General features: G+C 36.0%; 1 protein-coding gene across 7 annotated transcripts in view; it reads right to left on the bottom strand.

Annotated features, from left to right (window-relative positions):
- The window catches only part of LOC118724451 (protein argonaute-3), a 79584-nt gene that overhangs the window by 26158 nt on the left and 39713 nt on the right, over window positions 1-13713 (bottom strand). For all 7 annotated transcript variants that reach the window (XM_036447700.2, XM_036447698.2, XM_036447697.2 and 4 more), the window contains 4 exons: window positions 6208-6342; window positions 1128-1215; window positions 863-1010; window positions 386-505 (listed from right to left, as the gene is read on the bottom strand). In XM_036447700.2, coding sequence (XP_036303593.1) covers window positions 386-505; window positions 863-1010; window positions 1128-1215; window positions 6208-6342 — 491 coding nt within the window. The remainder of the gene's footprint in view (window positions 1-385; window positions 506-862; window positions 1011-1127; window positions 1216-6207; window positions 6343-13713) is intronic.

Genomic DNA, 13713 nt, shown 5'->3' on the forward strand with positions numbered 1-13713 from the left:
CTTGTAGTTGTCAGTCTGATACTGGGGGATGAGCGATCCTACGCTGAGTATTAAACTTCTCACTCTCGCTAATCTTTACTATTCTTCCTGTTCTCCTCCTCTTTTAGGTGGGAGGCAATAAAGTTCCAGTTCACTAAACTGAAACATTAGTTTTGAATCTGTTCTGTATCTAATTAAAGAGTTTGGGATTAAATTAGAAGGGTCTAACCTTTCTCATAGATCCCACTAAGGTTTACCCCCATAACACCACTATATTACGTCCATAATCCCTTGTAATTCTGATAGTTCATAAAATGGTAAGTAGGTATAAACTGATAAGGACGTGGTTCTTTAGTAGCTTACCCTAATATATTTTTAATTCCCATTTCTAAGGTTAAGTACTAACCAATCTGCTAATTTCATCTTGTCTATCTGGTGCAGATCTTGCTGTTGCCTTGATCATAGTGGAAGTCTGATTGTCCGTTAGCTTCTTGATACATCGTTGCCCTGCCACAATATTACAGACCTATAAATAAAAAAAAAGTTTTGTACTAGATGTATATGTCTTTTTTAAAAAAATCTGTCAATTACATAGAAAATTACATTTTTAATATACTTCATTGAAGTATTCTTTTTAATATAATATTAAGTAAAATAGTAAACAATACTGCTTTAACATATGATAAGCGGTAAAATTCATAAACTTGAAGTGTACCAAAATGCTAACAGTGTTGACATTTAGATTATGGATACATTTTTTCCATATTATTTTATTATAAAAAATTTAGAATAAAATAAATGTGAGCATATAAAGTATAGGCCATAAAAGACCACAAAAGAATGGTGAATAAGAAGAAATTAATAAGCAGCCTAAACACATTACTTCTAGTGGCAGATATGTATGCTTTTGCTCTTGCCCCACTTGTAGACAGGGAAGGTGCGGGTACTTCAGCTGAAGAGTATACTTTTCTCTGAAATACTGTGCTACTGTTCTCTCCACAGTTTGGCCATTTTCTAACTGCAAAGGAAAGCTGGGGGCGGAGGGGGGAAAAATAGCACACATTAACAACTCTTATCTCATTATGAGCCAGCAAAACTCCCAATCCTTTAACTAGAGCAAGCCGCTTCACATCACCAGCTTTTCTTACGTTTGATGACTGGCAGGCCTTCTTGTTACATTACAAACACGGTATTTCCGTCTCATTGTTCCACAATGAGTCACTTCAACCTTCAGACCTGTTCCCAACAAGAAAAACAAGATTACAGAACTGTCAAATGTGAAATATTTATAGTTATCAAGTCTGTTCACTACTATAAAAACTCAAATTCTAAACAGAAAATTTGTGATATAAGCAATGTGATATTAACAAAGGATTTTATATAAAACATTGCAAATAATGGTTATAATCAAAATACTTAACTCCAAACACCTTCTCTATCATGTCAAGCTCTACACATTAAAAAAATAATATCATATAATCTGCAAAGCTTGTGGATCATGGGACAAAGTTCTCCATTCATGAAAACCTTGTTCACTAAGTGATCAGAATTTCGTAAAGCTCAAGAAGGAAGTCCTTCAGAGCTTTTTAAAAAAGGAAGGAAAAAAAAAATCCTGGCCCTTTTAACCTAAGTGGAGTGACAATTTTGTTGAAGTATAATATATAGTGACACAGCTTTTACTACTATTAGAATTCAAATACAACCAAAAGAATTCCTAGATCAGGTGATCCCTACTTTCTTATGGAATCACTGACTCCTTTGAGAATCTGATGAAAGCAATAAATTCAAGAAAAGGCACATCATTTAACATGCAATTTTATATGTTCTTAGATTCTTGTAGCCCATTTGTGGACTCTAGGGGAAAGAAGGACTTTTAAACCATTGGCTGAAATTCTGTGGGATAGATTTTCTTAAGGAGAGATGTCCAACAGTTTTCTGAAATGATGGACTATTTGATATCTGTGCTAATATGGTAATCACTAGCAATGTGCTACTGAGTACATGAAGTGTAGCTACTTTGAATGAGAAACTGAAAATTTAATTTTAACAAGTTTAAATTCAAATAGCTATGTTTGTTAATGGTTAAGATATTGGCCAATGGTTTTAGAGCTACCTAAAGGAGTTAAATACATACAACGGTTACTGCTCACAGGTAAGCAATTCCACTTCTATGGCTTACACTCCAAAGGTGGGAATCTAAAAATGAGTAGATGGAGGGCAACTTTTAGTTCCCTGGTAATACTCATAGTTACTTTTGTATTATTTCCCTTTTATATCTGTGATTCCTATAGTGCAGTGCTTCTTAACCAGAGGTAATTTTGCCCTCCAGGAAACATCTGGAATGTTTGGAGACTTAAAAAAAATTATTTTTAAATTACAGTTTATGTTCAGTATTACTTTTAGTTTCAGGTATAGTGTTTAAACAATTATATATATTTCAAGTACCCACCTGGCATCATACATAGTTATTACAATATTATTAATTATATTCGCTATGCTGTACTTTACAGACATTTTTATTGTCACAACTGCGGGTGCTATGGCAACGAGTGGATACTAGATTTAGGGACACTTAGATGCAGGGATTCATCTAAATATCCTACAACCCACAAGGCAGCACTAACTCCCACCCTCTGAGACAATAAAAAATCATCCTATCCAAACATCAACAGTGCCAAAGTTGAGAAACCCTACTATAATTTATTTTCCTAGCTAATTACTAATTATAGAACTAAACAAAGTTCACTCATAGTATTATTCTTTTGATATATCACCAAAAATTAAGATGTTAAACAAGCCCAGTGTCACTGTACCAGGTTGGTATGGGTTTTGAGTAAATTATTAAATCAGTGATAGTTTTTTTTAATAATTACCTTTATAAAACTAAAATTTCAGATCAATTAGAGCATTTACCATGCCTCTATATTATTAATGAGTAGAAAATAAAATATTATCAAGTAATGCCTTAAAAGAAGGAAATATCAATAATTTAAAGTGTGTAAGATGTAAAAAATTATGTTCAGGGGAAAAACACAATAGAAAATTTAAAATCAATTTCTGTTATCTTACATCACTTAGCAATTTGTTTATAATTCTTTCCCTTGAATTAAAAAATCCTATATAGTGGAGGCAATGTTAAAATATGTACACAGATAATAATTTAATTTACAAAAATTAAAAAAAAAAATCCTCTATAATAAAGAGGTAATATGCAAATTAACCCTCACAAGATGGCTGCCTATGACCAGGTCAGCAAGGGGTTTAGTGAGGGATGACCAAACAACTGAACAAGCAGGCTGCGTGGGGCGACCAGGCCGGTGGAGGTGGTGTGGGGGAGGGATTAGGGGTGACCAAGCCAGCGACGGGGGGGGGGGGGGGCGGCGGCCCGCGCAGTAAGAGGCAATCAGGCTGGCAGGGGGGACAGTTAGGGGTGACCAGGCCAGTGGGGAAGGGTGTAGTTGGGAGTTGGGAGCGATTAGGCTGGCAGGAGGAGCAGTTAGGGGTGACCACGCTGGGGGTGGTGGTGCAGTTGGGGGCGACCAGGCTGGCAGGGGGGAGCAGTTAGGAGCAATTAGGCTGGCAGGAAGGGCAGTGAGGGGTGACTAGGCCAGTGGTGGTGGGGATAACCAGGCTGGCGCGGGTAGGGGTGCAGTTGGGGGTGACCAGGCTGGCAGCGGGGGGCAGTAAGGGATGACCAGGCTGGTGAGGGGGACAGTTAGGAGCAACCAGGCAAACAAAGAGGAGGTAGTTGGGAGTGATCTGGCTGGCAGCTAGGGGCGACCGGGCTGGCGGGGGAAGGGGCAGTTAGGAGCAATCAGGCCAACAATGGAGGACAATTAGGGGCGAACAGGCAGGCAGGCGAGCAATTAGGAGCCAGCGGTCCAGGATTGTGAGAGGGATGTCTGACACATCCCCCAAGGGGTCCAGATTGGAGAGGATGCAAGCTGGGCTGAGGGGACTCCCCCTTTCTCACTCCCCTTGCATGAATTTGTGCACTGGGCCTCTAGTTTATTAATAAGGTTCTATAAGCCTACTATATAAGTTTGGACAAAAAATAAACTGGTACTCTTACGTATATATGGTACTTTTACCCTACACTTTCCCCAATATTTTCCTGTTTAACTATGAATTATTGCACAAAGAAACCACCTTAATATATAGGAAAAAGTTCAAATGGAACCAAAGGAATATACTAAGGAAATTTATTCATTATATCATACTTTGTATCACTGTTTAGGTTTTCATCAAATTCCTCTTGCCAACTAAAAATTAAATACAAATATATAGCACAAAACACCTAACTTTGATTTTTAAAAATATTTTTTTAAAAAAAATATATATTTTTTATTTCAGACGAGATCGGGCACGTTCAGGGTGGTATGGCCGTAGACTATTTTTTTGATTTCAGAGAGGAAGGGAAAGGGAGAGCGAGACAGAAACATTAATAATGAGAGAGAATCACTGATTGGCTGCCTCCTGCACATTCCTACTGGGGACTGGGCCCACAACCCAGGCATGTGCCCTTGAGCAGAATCGAATCTAGGACCCTTCAGTCCTCAGGCTGAAGCTCTATCCACTAAGCCAAACCAGCCAGGGCATAACTTTGATTTTTTTGAGTTACTGTGGTAGTAATATTTGATGTACTTTGAAGAGCCATCTTAAAAAAAAAAAAAAAAAAAAAAAAAAAAAAAAGACTTCTTGACTTTGAAGGAAAAAAAAAAATCATTAGTTAATTATATTTAATTCAGATTTTTCTACCTCAAATCTAGGGATACAGGTTCTTATGGATTAGACCAAAACCCAGGATTAGGAGAAAATCAAAATTTAAAAAATGGATTACATAATTCTCTGCCCAGGTCCCCCCACCCCAAACCCTCCATCCAACAATAAAAAATTGGCTTTAATAAGTCAAATATTTAACCTATAAACTTGGCTTTACCTTCACTATAACATCAACTTTATAATGCTTTCTAGTCATTTTTTCAGTCATTTCTTTAGGCCCCTGAGCAGTTGAAGTTAAGATCGAATCCATGCTCTTCGGGCAGCAGTTGAATCCTTGTTCTGTACATCTTGTATTTTCTGTGATAAAGTGGTGATATGAGTTGATAGCATAGTTACCGTAAAATAATCTAAGTGACTTCATTATATCAGAGGTGGTAACTAAGCAGCAACTCCACTGGAAACCATGGCATTTAGATGATCACATATTAATGGCGGGTAATGCACTATCTCCCAACAATGCTAACTGTGCAGTTAATACAGATTATGAAAGGATAATGGTATGACTGCAGTAGAGTACATTTTCTTATTTTGGAACTTCAATTACTTGAGGTAAATGGATGCTTATTTTCAAAGCAGGAAAGATTTTCCTCGTAATGCTTTATTACAATGATTACCTCTTTCCTGGTTACTAAATGGCAAACAATGATTGACTACTGGAACAAGCAGATGCACTCAGCTACTACTTTTAATCAAAACTGCTCTTGAAAATTCCCTTAAATTGCTGGAAAAATTAATGTATGTAGGTCTGCATATAAAAATGTATATGTATTTTTAAATGTATACAGGGATGTACATACATATGAAAAGTTAAATATATACAAAACATATACTTTAGAGCAATATTTAAATGATTTTTTATATTTTTTGGGAAGACCATGTAGAGATAAATTAAATTAGTAAAACATATATATGATGCAAGATCACTATACCAATTTTAGCTAATTAAAAGAGGCAAGATCAATGATCCACTGTATAATGCACATAAAATAACTAAATTCCAACTCTAGAACACATGAAATAGACTAGCCCCTTATCCATAAATTTTCAAAGGAATATAATATTCTGCTACCATTTCATAAAAATAAGGAAGTCATTGTATTAGAATTTATTCAATTCTGTTACTTCCAATTCTGAAGTAACAATGTTTTTGAAATAACCTTTATATTTTTAACAGTATTATAGAAGCATTTCCCTATGAGACTCATACCTTCAGCTAATAAAGGAAAGTATTAACCAAAAATTAGCTGATATTGATATTAATCCCATTTCTTGTTACTTCTGTCACTGAAACACTATCTAAGCTGTTATTATAATGAATATTTTATAACTAATTTTTATTTTACTGGTAATGTTACATGAATAAACTATAATTAAAAAAAACTTTCAATAAGTTTGTCATACTCATGAATTTTATAGTTAAGTTGTTCCAAATGCTAATTAATTCACCTTTTATCTCTTTGGTGAATTTTACCCGATGAGAATCAGTCAGAGGTCTTGGTTGCTCATCAATATTATGAATGTCAAGAACTTCACACATGAACTGAATTACAGGTTGTGCTTTGTAGAAGGCAGTGGCAGAAACTAGGAAGAAAAAAAAAATAGTACAAATTAATGCTTCCTTTAAAAAATTCAGATTCAATCTCAGCTCCATGATAATGAACTAATTATAGAATTAAAATCATCCTTTATGTATACTTATAAAAATATTTCCAAAATTAAGCAGTTTCAATTTAACCTCTGTTTGACTAAAAGACAAGCACAAGAACAGAAAAGCTAAAAATTAGAGTTTTTATAATCTCTTTCTTTCACCATGGTAACTGAATCATTCCATTCTCTACTACATGTACAGAGAAGTGTTCAGGGTATGAGACAAGGCCTGGAAAGGGACAAAGAAGGCCTGAGACCCTTAGCAAATGAGAAAGTTATGATTTATTTCTTAAAGCTTTCTGTGCCACTCAGACTGTTTTATCTATTCTACTGAGAGCTTTCTGTTTTGTACAGATTTGAGTAGACAGTGGTGTTAAATGTTTTTAGTGCTAATGAAAGCTGTAGGTAGTAACAATTTTAAGAAGTATCTGCCTAATGTTATCTAGCTACAGTTGCAGTTTTCTAACAGTCAACCAGCATGATTTCTTAATCTTTGCTTTTGGTACTGGAAGAGCTTCACTAATGGCTAGTAGATCATCTTCACACATTTCTTTTTTTTCTTTTTTCTTTTTTTAGTCTGTCCTCGTTTCTCTGGGAGAGAATGACTTTTTAAAATAATATACATTTTATCGATATTTTACACAGAGGAAGGTAGAGGGATAGAGACCTAGAAACATCGAGAGAGAAACATCTATCAGCTGCCCCACTGGGGCCCGCAACCAAGGTACATGCCCCTAACCGGAATCGAACCTGGGACCTTTCAGTCCGCAGGCAGACACTCTATCCACTGAGCCAAACTGGTTTAGGCTTCACACGTTTCTTAAACACATACTTACTGACTGCTATTATGTGCTACAGTAGGAGTTAAAAAACACGCTCACTGTGTACTGGTGAGAGTGGAAGGAGTAAAAGAGGGGGACATATGTAATACTTTGAACAATAAAGATAAATTAAAAAAAAAGAAAGATATGCACTCCTATGTTCATAGTAGCATTATTTACAATAACTAAGATCTGGAAACAGCCCAAATACCCAGCAGTAGATAAGCAGATAAAAAAGATGTGGTACATTACACAATGGAATACTATGAGGCTATAATAAAGAAGGATCTCTTACCCTTTTTGACAGCATGGATGGAACTGGAGATTATTATGCTAAGTGTAATAAGCCAGTCAGAGAAAGACAAATATCACATTATCTCACTTAAATGTTGAATCTAATGAACAAAATAGGTTCAGAGACATGGGTGCATGGAACAGCCTGACAGATCTCAGAGAGAGTGGGAGGGCAGGAAGAGATTAATCAAATAATTTATATGCATAGCCCATGGACAGAGACAATAGTGTAGTGAAGGCCTGGGGTGGGGTAGGGGCAGGATGGAGGGGGGGCAAAGGGCGGGAAATAGAGGACATCTGTAATATGTTAATAGTAAAGATACATTTTAAAAAAGTTCTACCAAAAATTGATGGCAAATTTCAAATTCAACTTCAGTTAATAGGAAGTCCTAACTAGCACAGTAATTTAAGTTAAAAAAAAAAAAAGAAAGAAAGAAAGAAAAAAGGTAGCCCTAACTGGTTTGGGTCAGTGGATACAGCGCTGGACTGCGGATTCAAGGGTCCCAGGTTTGATTATGGTCAAGGGCTTGTACCTTGATTGTGGGCACATACCCAGTAGGGAGTGTGCAGGAGGCAGCTGATATTGATGTTTCTCTCTCATCGATGTTTCTAACTCTCTCTATAAAAAAAACCAATAAAATATATATTTTTAAAAAGGTAAAGAGAATGAAAAGGGAGAAACAAAATTATTCTCTACAATATGACTATTTACACAGAAAACCCAATATTCTATAAATTACATCCTATATAATAAAAGGGTAATATGCAAATGGACTGAACTGCAGAACAACCGGTCACTATGACACGCACTGACCACCAGAGGGCAGATGCTCAACGCAGGAGCTGGCCCCTGTTGGTTAGTGCACTCCCACAGGGGAAGCACCACTCAGCCAGAAGCCAGGCTCACAGCTCACAGCTGGTGAGCGCAGCAGCATGGAGGAAGCCCTCCTGCCTCCACAGCAGCCCTAAGGATGTTCGACTGACATGCCCAGAGGGTTCCTGGACTGCCAGAGGGCACAGGCCAGGCTGAGAAACCAGAATGTCGTGTACAGGGCCTCTAGTATGAAAATAAATTATATTCTTATATATTACACTAACCAACTTAAAATTTAATAAAAAACACTTAAAATCACAACATAAAATTTAAGGTACTTGAAATGAAATCCGAACAAAAGATGTATAAGACCTATAGAGGGAATAGATATCTTTACTTTGAAAGATATTACAGAAGATGTAAATATATGCAGTAATATACCCAATTCATGTAAATTATCCCCAAATTAATCTGTAAATTCAAAGCAATTTCAATCAAAATACCAACAGGATACAACCCCCACAACTTTAAGAAGCTGAGATGGAAATTAATACGAAAAAGCAATAAAACATGAACAGCCAAAACAATTTTTAAGAATAAGGTCAGTGCCCGGCCAGCATGGCTCAGTGGTTGAATGTTAACTTATGTACCAGGAGGTCATGGTTTGATTTCAATCAGGGCAGATGCCTAGGTTGTGGGCTCGATCCCCAGTGTGAGGTGTGCATGAGGCAGCCGATCAATGATTCTCTCTCATCCATGGATGTTTCCATCTCTCTCACTCTCTCCCTTCCTCTCTGAAATCAATACAAATATATTAAAAAATAAAAGAATAAGGTCAGTCTTGTCATTCATCATGATTTTAATAATCCTATTCAAGTCAAGAGACTGTGGAGACAGATACATTGACCAGCAGAATGGACTTGAAAACCTACCTCATACTCTACACAAAAGCAAATTCCTATTCAGAGAACTTAATATGAAAAAAATAAAGTTTAGAGTAAAATATAGAATATGTTGATCTTGGAGGTAAGAATTTCCTAAACAATATATAAAACTATAAACCATAAAAAAAAAAAATTAGAAAAGTGAAAAAACAACAACTAACAACCAGGTTATAGATTGGTAGAGGATATGTGTAGTAAACATAACAAGTGATTAGTATCTAACTTCTTATAAATTAAGATAAAAGAATAAAAAAAACAATAAAGTGGTAGGCATTTCATAGAAAAGCTAAATGTCAAAAACACTGAGCTATCATTTTTACACCAATCAAGATGGGCAGAAAAATATTAAGATCAGTTAACACAAATTGACAAGCCAAAGGAAGAATAGAAGTTCTCATCAAGATTATAGGACTATAATCTGATACAATCAGTCATGAGAACAAATGATTACAGATAGCAAATTTGAAGATGTGCATAATTACCAACTCAGCATCTCCACTATATTGGAATGTATACAAGAGAAAATTCCTTATCTGCAAAAGGAGATATGAATAAGAATGCTTATTATAGCATTGTTTTTACTTTTAAAAATATATTTTTATTGATTTCAGGGAGGAAGAGAGAGGGAAACATCAATGGTGAATGAGAATCATTGATCGCCTGCCTCCTGCACGCCCCATTCTGGGATCAAGCCCAAAACTGGGAATGTGCCTTGACCAGGAATCGAACCTGCTGGTTCACAGGTTAATGCAGCACTGGCCAAACTGTAGCATTGTTTTTAATAGTAGAAAGAATGGAAACAACTTAAATATCTATCAATTGAATGGATAACTGTTTAGTATATTCATTCAGTTAAAATTTATGGGCAGGTGCTAGATTTCAGATAAAAAATTGAGAAGTAAAATACAGATATTACTTGAGAGAAATTTGGTGGAAATGAATTATCCACAATTTGATTGCAAGAATCTATATATGTATAAATACAACTAAGGAAATTTTTTATTATTGCCTAGCAAAATATTAACAACATAACACTCCAGAGATATTTAAAAATTACAAACTTAATTAAAAATTTTAAAATATGAAAGATCACATATTTACTACTGTTAAAACATGAATGTGCTACTTAAATAATGTCAATACCACATAACAAGCATCCAGATCACGATTCAAATAATGCCAATATCCTAGAATTTCTTCCCTAGCCCCTTCCCAACCCTGACTTCCTTTCTCTCCTTTAAAAGTAACCAAAATCCTTCGGATAATTAGCGACTTTGAGTATGCCTCTTGGCCTTCCTTCTATCTTCTTTTGAAAAGATTTTATTTAGGTCCATTACTAATTATCCGAGAGATGCAAATCAAAATGACAATGCGGTACCATCTCACACCTGCCAGAATGGCTACCATCAACAAATCAGCAAACGACAAATGCTGGCGAGGATGCAGAGAAAAAGGAACCCTTGTGCACTGCTGGTGGGAATGCAGACTGGTGCAGCCACTGTGGAGAATAGTATGGAGTTTCCTCAAAAAACTAAAAATGCAACTCCCTTTTGATCCAGTAATTCCACTCCTAGGAATATATCCTAAGAAACTAGAAACACCAATCAGAAAAGATATATGCACCCCTATGTTCATAGCAGCACAATCTAAATAGCTAGGATTTGGAAACAGCCTAGGTGCCCATCAGCAGATGACTGGATCAAAAACTATGGTACATCTACACAATGCAATACTATGCTGCCATAAAAAAGAAGGAATTCTTATTATTTGCAACAACCTGGATGGAATTGGAGAACGTTATGCTGAGTGAAATAAGCCAGTCAATGAAAGAAAAACACCACATGATCTCACTCATTTATGGATAATAAGGAACATTATAAACTGATGAACAAAAAATACAGAGACAGTAAAGAAACAGACTGTCAAATTACAGCGGGGAGGGTAGGGAGAGATAAGAGATCAAACGAAAGACTTGTATTGCCAAAACCTGTTTGGCTCAGTGGATAGAGCGTCGGCCTGCGGACAGAAGGGTTCCAGGTTTGATTCCGATCAGGCCATGTACCTTGGTTGCGGGCACATCTCCAGTAGGGGGTGTACAAGAGGCAGCTAATCGATGATTCTCTCTCATCGATGTTTCTAGCTCTCTGTCCCTCTCTCTTCCTCTCTGTGAAAAATAAATAAAATATATTAAAAGAAAAAGAAAGAAAGACTTGTATGCATGCATATAAGCATAACCAATGGAGGAAAAACTATGGGGAGGGAGGGCATGTTTGGGAGTATGTGTGTGGGGGGTGGGGATTGGTAAGGTATGTACACATATAATATCTTAATAATAAAAATTAAAAATAAAATAAAATAAAAGTAACCAAAATCCTGGCTTTAATGATATCACTTCATCCCTAAATAACAGTTTAGTTTTCCTAGTTCTTGAACTTTATATAACTGGAAACAAAGCATGTATTCATTTTGAGACTTGTTAAAAGTCTAAATCATCTATATTTTAATTAAATGTAATTACTTTATTTTCACTGCTCTACATTCTTATTGAAGAAATATACAATTTACCATTCTAATATTGGTATTTGTCTTGGTATTTTGGTTATTAGAATAATGTCATGAACATTCTCACCGATGGTCTTTTTTGCGGCATATAAATTACATACAAATTTCCCTAGTAGAAAAGGCTGTATCTAGAATTGTTGAGTCATACTGGATGTGTGTCTCTAACTTTTCTAGATGACGCTAAACACTTGCAAAGTAGTAGTTTTAACAACTGACCTACAGTAGTTTGTAATAATCACTCTTGTGCCAAATTCTCAATCACTATCAATATTGTCAGACTTTTAGCATTTCTGGTGGGTGTGTAGTGATATCTCATTTTTAAAAAGCAATTTTGAAGTCTAGTTTACATACAATAAAATACATCTTAAGTGTAAAGTTCAATTATTTTGAAAAATGTATAATTTATGCTACCACCCCAATTAAGACAGAACATTTACACCACCCCAGAAAGTGCTTTCCTGCCCCAATGTAATCATTTCTTCCTCCATCTGCCCCAGATAACTTTTCTGATTCTTTTTAGAATAGATTAACTGGTTCCAAAATTTCATATAAATGCAATTTTTTTATATAAATGCAATTTATACTGTATGTACTACTACTATGTGTCTGACTTCTTTTGAACATTTTAGCGAAGATTCATCCATACCACTGTATAAATTATTGAGTGGATCTATTTCTGTAGCTATTCTAATTGCTTCTCAGCCTTTTGGCCAAGTATTGTATCTGTAGCTATTCTATAACTTAATTTATATGTCCATCTTTTACCCCCCTTTTCATACTTAAAAAAAAATTAATTGCTGTAGCTTTAAAACATGTCTTGAAATCAGGTCGTATAAATCTTCTGTTTTTCAAGATGGTTTTGGCTATTCTAGGTTCTCTGTCATTTGCATGCAAATTTTAATCAGCCTGCCGATTAATATTTTTTAAAAGCCTTATGATATTTGAGATTGTGTTAAATCTATAGATCAACTTGGGGAGAATGGACATCTTAACAATTTGAGTCTTCTGGTCCAAGAACATGATATTTATCTTTTCTAGGAATACCTTAGAGTAGTGTTTCCCAAACTTTTGACATATGTGTACCCCTTCTATAATTTTCGTATCACTGAGTACCCCTCGTACTCATGAGAACGTAGAATTAGGCGCAGCTAAGCATGGTGCAGTGCATATCCCCACCAAACTCTTCCCGTACCCCTGAGGGTATGCGTACCACATTTTGGGAAACACTGCCTTAGAGCTTTTGGTGTAGAGGCTTTGTACACATCTCTTTAAACCTATTCCTAAACATATTTTTTTCATAGTCTTATAAATGGTACATAATTTTTTTCATTTTTCCCAATTGTTGAATACTGACATAATTTCTTGTTATATTGCTAGTGTTAATTTTTGTTTATGCAAACTGTATCTTATGACTTTGCTAATAAGTTCATAATAGTTTTTTTTTTGAGGGTAGATTCCTTACAATTTTATATATAGACAATTATGACTTCTGTAAAAAGAAATATTTCTGACCGGTTTGGCTCAGTGGCTAAAGCATCAGCCTGCGGACTGAAGGGTCCCAGGTTCGAACTTGGTTTGGGGCACATCCCCAGTAGGGGGTGTGCAGGAGGCAGCTGATTGATGTTTCTCTCATCAATGTTTTTAACTCTCTATACTAGGGGTGTCGAACTCAATCAGAGAAGGGGCCAAAATCTACAATCCAGCCTAAATGGCGGGCCGAATGGTTTACTGAACAGTCATAAACTGTCATTGTGATGGAAACGCAGCGGAGTGCAGTGATGACAGCACGGTGCGGGCCACATTGCAAGGCCTGGCGGGACGGATTTGGCCCGCGGGCCTTGTGTTTGACACATGTGCTCTATACCTTAAT

The sequence above is a fragment of the Pipistrellus kuhlii genome, unplaced genomic scaffold, assembly GCF_014108245.1.
Source record: "Pipistrellus kuhlii isolate mPipKuh1 unplaced genomic scaffold, mPipKuh1.p scaffold_m20_p_2, whole genome shotgun sequence".
NCBI classification, from domain to species: Eukaryota; Metazoa; Chordata; class Mammalia; order Chiroptera; family Vespertilionidae; genus Pipistrellus; species Pipistrellus kuhlii.